General features: G+C 36.3%; 1 protein-coding gene across 3 annotated transcripts in view; it reads left to right on the forward strand.

Annotated features, from left to right (window-relative positions):
• Window positions 1-2,208, forward strand: part of oxsm.S (3-oxoacyl-ACP synthase, mitochondrial S homeolog) — an 8,473-nt gene extending 6,265 nt beyond the window's left edge. For all 3 annotated transcript variants that reach the window (XM_018269286.2, XM_018269287.2, XM_018269288.2), the window contains exon 3: window positions 946-2,208. In XM_018269286.2, coding sequence (XP_018124775.1) covers window positions 946-1,348 — 403 coding nt within the window. In that variant the 3' untranslated portion in view covers window positions 1,349-2,208. The remainder of the gene's footprint in view (window positions 1-945) is intronic.
• The last annotated feature ends 5,456 nt before the right edge of the window (window positions 2,209-7,664 follow it).

Below are 7,664 nucleotides of genomic sequence, written 5' to 3' on the forward strand. Positions count from 1 at the left end.
GGAAATCTTAATTTCCTTATTTTATTGCCTATTCTTGCATGCCAGACATTGCTTCTTCTGATCTGTCTGTTTCCATGGGAACACGAATTTCATTCACTTTTTTAAAGTCTTTTTGCTGTTTTAATTGGCACTGTTCTGCATCGTGTTTCATTGAGTCATTGGCAACACAAGCAGAATATCAAGTGTGGAAAAAGCACTAGTTACCCAAGCCAAAGAATTGATTTATATAAAAATAATTCATATCAAGCAGGGGATTGACACCGTTGGTAGCAAATATATGCAACATCCAAGTCCTGAAAAAAATTCTGCTATTGAACTGCTTATTTTATATATGCTTTAGACAGATTTGACTTTTTCACACAGCCTTTTATATTTTTTCTGCTGGCACAAAATTATTTAAATTATTGATTCCTGGTATTGTATTGAGCAGCCACCATATTGTCTTTAATGCGTAATTGTTTACCTAGATATTAGCAAACTCAATGATATAATGTTTTTATACACAGGCAGTGCACAACTGAAAAGCCTAACCGTAAATGAATACCCTTAAAAAACGGTTTAGTCCTTCTTGGGATGCTGTCATAAAATTTCTGAACTGTAGTGGGAGCTTTGGACTATCATTCTAGAAGAAAAGCTTTCTGCGCTTCAAGAAATAAAAGGGGTGTAAAGTCATATAAAAATATCATTACAGAATTATATAAGTTGTTTATTTACATCTGAACTGTTGCTTCATAATTGAACCAGCTCTGTAAGTAGTTAAGTTAAGTTGAAGTAAACATACTTTGAGTTCTTCTTTGAGTACTTTTGCAATGTACATTATTTTTTTATTTTTACTGGTTTCTGAGATATTTGCATTTTTAGAGAATTGTATAGAAAGTGATAGACGGTTTAATTTTTTGCTATCCATGAAATCATGATTGTGCTCTTCTTTCCTTTGTCTTTTAGGTGCATGAAAGCAGCCATTAAGGATTCTAATATACAAGTCAAGGATGTAACTTACATCAATGCTCATGCTACATCTACACCTCTTGGAGATGCAGCTGAAAACAAGGCAATTAAGAGACTCTTTGGGGACCATGCATATTCTCTTGCAGTATCTGCAACAAAAGGGGCAAGTGGGCATTTGTTGGGTGCAGCGGGGTCTCTTGAAGCTGCATTCACTGTGCTGGCTTGTTTTCATGGAATCTTGCCTCCAACTTTAAATCTTGATAGGACAGAGCCCGACTTTGACCTCAATTATGTTCCTCTTACAGCACAAGAGTGGAAACATGGAAATAGGAGAGTTGCTTTGAGCAATTCCTTTGGCTTTGGTGGAACCAATGCCTCACTTTGCTTTGCAAGTATATAAATCTCATATTTGAATAATAAGTTGTAAGGAACTAGCCTACTAGACGAAATAGCAAAACAAAGGTTTGCGTATTTCCTCTTCATTAAGCATTTTTCACCATATAACATTGCATATACAATATAATTGTGGGGGCTCATAAATTTAGCAGAAAATATTCCCCCACTCCCCCCATATCTTCTACCTTTTTAACATTGACATGGAAATTGTTCAATATGCCATTAAAATTCCAATATTTTTCATCATAGGCTCCCCCCATTCATAGAGGACCCCCTCAGTATTAATTTGGCAGTATAATAGATATTAAATAGCCTTTCCTATGCTGATCCATGCATATTTATAACTGCAATGATTTAATTAGAACAAAAATAATATATTTTAAACTTAATATACACAGATTTTATGGAATTGATATACTTACTAACCTGCAGCTCAAGCTGCTTTATAAATATCGGGCTGTACAAAAAATACCTCTTGACATTGCATTCAGAAATTCACATAGCTAATTAATGCAAAAGTCAAATATATCTCAAGGGATATTCAGAGTGTGGGATTAATTTCTAAACATCCGATAAAGATATGCTAGATGAGAGAGAGATGCAAGTCAAAATAAACTTTATAAATAACCAATGGGTTTGTCAGAGATTTACCTGTTCACCATTTTGCAGTACATATTCTGATAAGTTTTTCTGTTCTAGAATACTAGGGTTGTTCGTATCACTATTCTGCAAAACGTAACATATTTTACATGTTATTATTCACATTTAAACATTTTATGAAAGAAAATGGCAACTTTAGATTATATGTGAAGACCGCTATAAATGTGGCCCACTATGGAAGAAATTAAAATGACGCTTTGTGGAGATGCTGCAAATACTGAGACATATTTCATATGATTTGTTGAAACCACTTCTAGGTTTGTTGAATTATTTTAAATTTAGACAGATCTCATGCCTCTAAAATAGAGAAAAACCTCAAAACCTATTTTAGTAATAGCTAATACTATTTTTAAGTTCATAACAGCCTGTGCATGAGGCCTTCTCAACTGCATGACTGACTTGATATTTGGCTGAAATTAGCTAGATACATTGTATGGTCAAAAGTATGTGGACACAAATTGTTCCAAATTACCAAGGGTATCAATATGTCTTTGGCCCTCTCTTTGCTGCTAAAACTGCCTGTTCAGTGTAAAAATAAAAACTGGGTAAATAGGCTGTGCAAAATAAAAATATTTCTAATATAGTTAGCCAAAAATGTAATGTATAATGGCTGAAGTGATTTGATGTATAACAAGTCAGTCAGAACACTACTTCCTGCTTTTCAGCTCACTTGGTTTACACTGACTGGTTACCCTGGCTACCAGGCAGTAACCCTTCATCCCACAAGTGTAAGGGTATTGAGGTTGCGTACAATGGCTTGCTGACCAAGGCCTAAGGGGTACGGAGAAGATGGGGCTAAACCCTGGAGTAAAAATGCTACTTGAGGGCAGATTGTTGGTAGAGGGTATCAGTTTTTGGCTGCAGTAACACGTGTAAGCCGGATAACTTCTTAAATGGGAAGCTGGAAAGAGGCACAGTTGAAAGGTAAATAACAGATATCCGATGTTTCAGAGATAACAGAGTTTTCAGGTTAATGGATCCGATACCTGTGGTAGAACTATTCCTTTAATTACACAAGCAAGAGTATTCACAATGTGAAACATCCCTACCAGCAATATTTTGGTTTGTAACCAATGAATGCGATATAGTAAACTGAAAAAGCAGGAATTATTAGAGCATCCTCTTGTAACTGGGAACTGCCTGTTTTATCCTGGAGTTCTTTAAAGTGGATCCGTCACCCAGACATAAAAAGCTGTATAATAAAAGTCCTTTTTAAATTAAACATGAAATCCAAATTCTTTTTTTTTTTTTTTATTAAAGCATACATAGCTGTTGGAAACTTATTTAAAAATATCAGCTGTCTATCAAATATTGCCTTAGGCATAGAGGCGGGGCAGACAATTACGTTAAATGCTCTCCCCACATTCCCCCCCAATCTCTTAACCATTTAATTGTGTAGCCAGGGCATGGGGATGGATATTGGGTCCCCCATTCTGGTGCATAAACAAGATTCTGCGATGATGCAAGGCTTGTCTTAATAACAATGTCCACAAAATGGCTCCTTCCTGCTTGCTCTAATTATGAGTTCCCAGACCGATGGAAACAAGATTCACATAATTTATACATTGTAATTAAAGTTCATTTTACTTGACTAACATGATAAAATAGGATTTTGAATAATTTTTTTTTGGGTGACGGGTCCCCTTTAACAACTCCTCCCTTTTGTTTCTGGTTGACACCTCCCAACATGTTTTGATAATATGCTGGACAATTGTGGGTGAAACAATAAAAAAAAAATATATATATATATATATATATATATATATATATATAATGAAAAATATATATATAATGCTTTATGTCCCTTAAATGTATACAGCATGAACATCACTCCTGTCAATTCAATGATCTTGATTCAGAAATGTTGCTGATTGTCAAGAAACATCCCTCTGCTATAATATCCATGTTTGTCCTCTTTCTATCTTGTCTTGACAAGATAGAATGAACCTTCAGTGTTCTGTAAGAAATAAAAGAGCAAAAGCGGGAAAAAAGAGTTTTATATGATGGGTCTCAGGGCAAAAGTAAGAGAAAGGAAATCGCTTGTGGCAAACAACATACTTTATAATACATACAAACCCTTATAAACATCTTTGGTGATGTCATAAAAACTGCTGCTGTTAATCAGCCTCCTTCTAAGACCCTATCATTTACAATAATAAAATGTAAATTGCAGTGCCTGCCTTAAGCATGGTATGATCCAAATTCCTCTGTATGTTTTCTTATAAAAAACTCAAATTGTTTTAAATCTATGTATTTGCCAGTTCTATCTGGAACAAGATAGGCTTAGATCAGCTGAAGTGTGCTTCTGCCTAGCCAAACATTATTTCACTTCATAAAATTTGATTGTGATCATTTTAGGAGAAACTATTTTTAGGTTCAAGTGGGATTAGAAAGGGCAAGCAGCATGCTTCTCGTTATTGAGAGGCAGGTGGCTTTGCTAGAATATAACAAGTTTCTACAGCATCTGGGAAAACTATAACAAGGGCATTTGAGGTAAATATAAATTATGCATATGCAAAGTACTGATACATTGGCTGAGTAAAGTAACAAACTAAAAAGAGTTTGTTTGAATAGTGGAAGACAGTCACAGATCTGTACAATGCTATGGAATGGGTTACTTCCTTGGGACATGGTAACTTGTTATGACTTTCAGTGACAAACCTAGCCAACAAGCCAAATTCTCCTGGGGCTATTGAGGAGTCCACTAAAATCATACAGAGGTATATTGACAGTTTTTGTTGTTAAGATTAACACATTTATAAAACTCCACTATATAGCACAGTGTTGTACAATGAATGTGTTACACTAAACATATGATGGTGAAAGCAAAATTGTTCTTTTTGGGTCTGACCGTTTGTCAGACGACCCCAAACACTAGATTCAAGACACAGTACACTGTTAAGACGGTGAATGAGGTGGCGCAAGCATCATGATATGGGGATGTTTCTCATACTGTGGTGTGGGCCTATTTGTCGCATACCAGGCATCATGGATCAGTTTCAGTACTTGAAGATGTCATGTTGCCTTATGCCAAAAAGGAACTGCCCTTGAAATAAGCATTTCAACAAGACAACAACCCCAAAAACACCAACAAAGCAACATTTTGGTTCCAGACCAGCAAGATTGATGTTATGGAGTGGCCAATCCGATCCCCAGACCTTAATCCAATAGAAAACCAAGGATTTCTGAACTTTATTCACTTTTTTAAACACACTGCTATTATTCTTAACACAACTGTATGTATATAACTTGAGCACTGATCTTGGGCATTTGGCCCAGATCTGAGTTCCAATTCATCCCAAAAGTGTTAGGGTATTGAGGTTGCGTACAATGGCTTGCTGACCAAGGCCTATCTACTGCGCATCCCCATTGTTTTTGAACCAATGTGGGTGTGGTTGGACAGCATGCCGCCCCCTAAAATCCTGCCGCCCTAGGCCCGTGCCTTGGTGGCCTTTCCACAAATCCGGCCCTGCAGAGAGATTGGGAGAAAGTTACAGAAATACAGTTTTCTTTTTTGTAAGAACTCCTAGGGGGTTAGGTCCAGTCTTTGGTGGCTACTAAGATGATTTTTTAACTGTTACCAGCATGATAGAAAGATAGCAGAGATATTTTGCTTAATCAATTGCTATTGTAGGATCAATCGGCATATACTACTATACCTACCTAGCAAATTTTTCACTTTCACAATTTCTATGAAGAGGCAAGGCTTTCAAGAAAGTAGGTGGTGGTAGGACAGTTGGATTGTGACAAACAAAGCTGCTAGTTCTTTATTGACAATATTGGTAGCACTCAGGGGTGCTAACTGAGGGCTGGATAGCTTCTTAGCTACTACTCAGTGTGGACTTAATATGCATATGAGCTGGTTACTTATCTCCCTGTTGTATTGTGATTTTTTTTTTCTCTTCAAAAGAATTAGTTGTCAATCAAATGTTAAAATGGCCATAAATTGACCAATACTGGCTGCAAACCTGGACACCTGGAGAATTTTGAAGACTATTGACTCATGTATGGGGTGTCCCTTTTGGATATTTGATCAGAATTTGGATTGATATTTTAATCAGGCAGTTCGGACTATCCCATCCAGTGGCAGCTAGAATGAGTTCGGACTTTCATATAGTGCGCCTACATTTTTATTATACCACATGTACAGGACCTGATTATAATTAAATAATCCTATTCTACAAAGAAGTAATTGAAACCCATGGGCTAGCAGGAGTCCATTAATTCATTCTAAAGGCTAGATCTGTCCTGTGGGCCATCAGTTGGGCAGCCCGTAAATGAGACATTTCACAGCACTTAAACAACCTGTACCATGTAAATCAAATATTATTAAGGCAAATGAGAGAATTGTGCTTCTATACTAAACATATTCATCCATCTAATTTGTCCTAAATGTATTGCAGTAATGTTCTTATGTTGCCAACAAAGTAATTAATGCTACGCTTTGGGGAAAATCTAATTAACAGATTCCGTTATAATGCAGTTTGATCATTCAGCTGAAGATGCTGCTGCCTTTTCCAGACACAGGAGATGCAAATATTTGGGTAATCTTGGATCAAGATATCAAAAATAGCACCAAGTATTTTAAAACTTCCATAAAGATAGCATTGTTTGAAGCAGAAGAAAGTAGTTATATTAATGTCAAAGGCATCTATGCAGAATAGCGATGTTCCACTGTATGCTGAATACAAGCTCTGCCTCCCCCACTTTTTCTGAATGAACTTGAGCCAGGAACCCCCCTTATTAGCATTCTTCAAAGTGAGCCAGCAGGTGGCAGTCATAACCAAAAAATAGTTTGCAACTAGCCGATTAAAGAGAAAACATTTCATTGTTTTTCTCTATTCAAAAACAAGTGTTTGATTTGTTAAATATGGCTTTCAGTATACTCTTTTCACCTGTAATGCATGGTTATATATCATAGACAATGTATTGATTTATCAGGGCTTCTGTCTAAATCTATATATTGCAGAATTCCAGTTTAAAATGACCAATTTCTATAAAAGTAGGGGGTTGACAGCTTTGCAGCACCAGATACGATGTAAGGGCTGATTTGCAAACTATAGGGCAAGTTGTCCTTTTCTTTGCATTTTATACTTTGATCTGCGTGTTGTACCCAAAGGTACAGCTTTGTCCTCAGGCAATTTCTATGTAAATACACAGTGTAACCAGCACTTTTTAGCCAGAGTCATAAGTTATTGGATATGCACACAGATAGCTCAGTGCCTGCAGGCAGCCATACATAGCATTTTGGGTAACTTTCTCCCTGCATTTAAATACACAAAAAAAAAAGCCGGTTTGATGCTGCCTGTAGCAAAAAGGGTAAAAAGATAAAAAGGGTATTTGGTGTCATTTAAATGTTTGCCATAATTATTTGTTAAGCTTTAGTTCTCATTTAAACTACACCATATGCCCAGTGCCAGTGAATTAACTGGCATCCCAAACATGAATAGGCATAGCATGTGCTGCAGCCCTACATTCATATGCTTCATGTGTTTTCGGCAAAAATCTGAAAATTCTGGCTTTTTCCTGAAAATGTATACAATTCGGAAAAAAACTCGTACAATTTGGGTTTTCCCTTGATTTTATCAAGTGTGTCCTAGATCTGATTAGATTGTGCTTTTTTAATAATAAATAAGGAAACATAGTGGATTCTAATTTAG

This window comes from Xenopus laevis, chromosome 6S (assembly GCF_017654675.1).
Source record: "Xenopus laevis strain J_2021 chromosome 6S, Xenopus_laevis_v10.1, whole genome shotgun sequence".
Lineage (NCBI taxonomy): Eukaryota > Metazoa > Chordata > Amphibia > Anura > Pipidae > Xenopus > Xenopus laevis.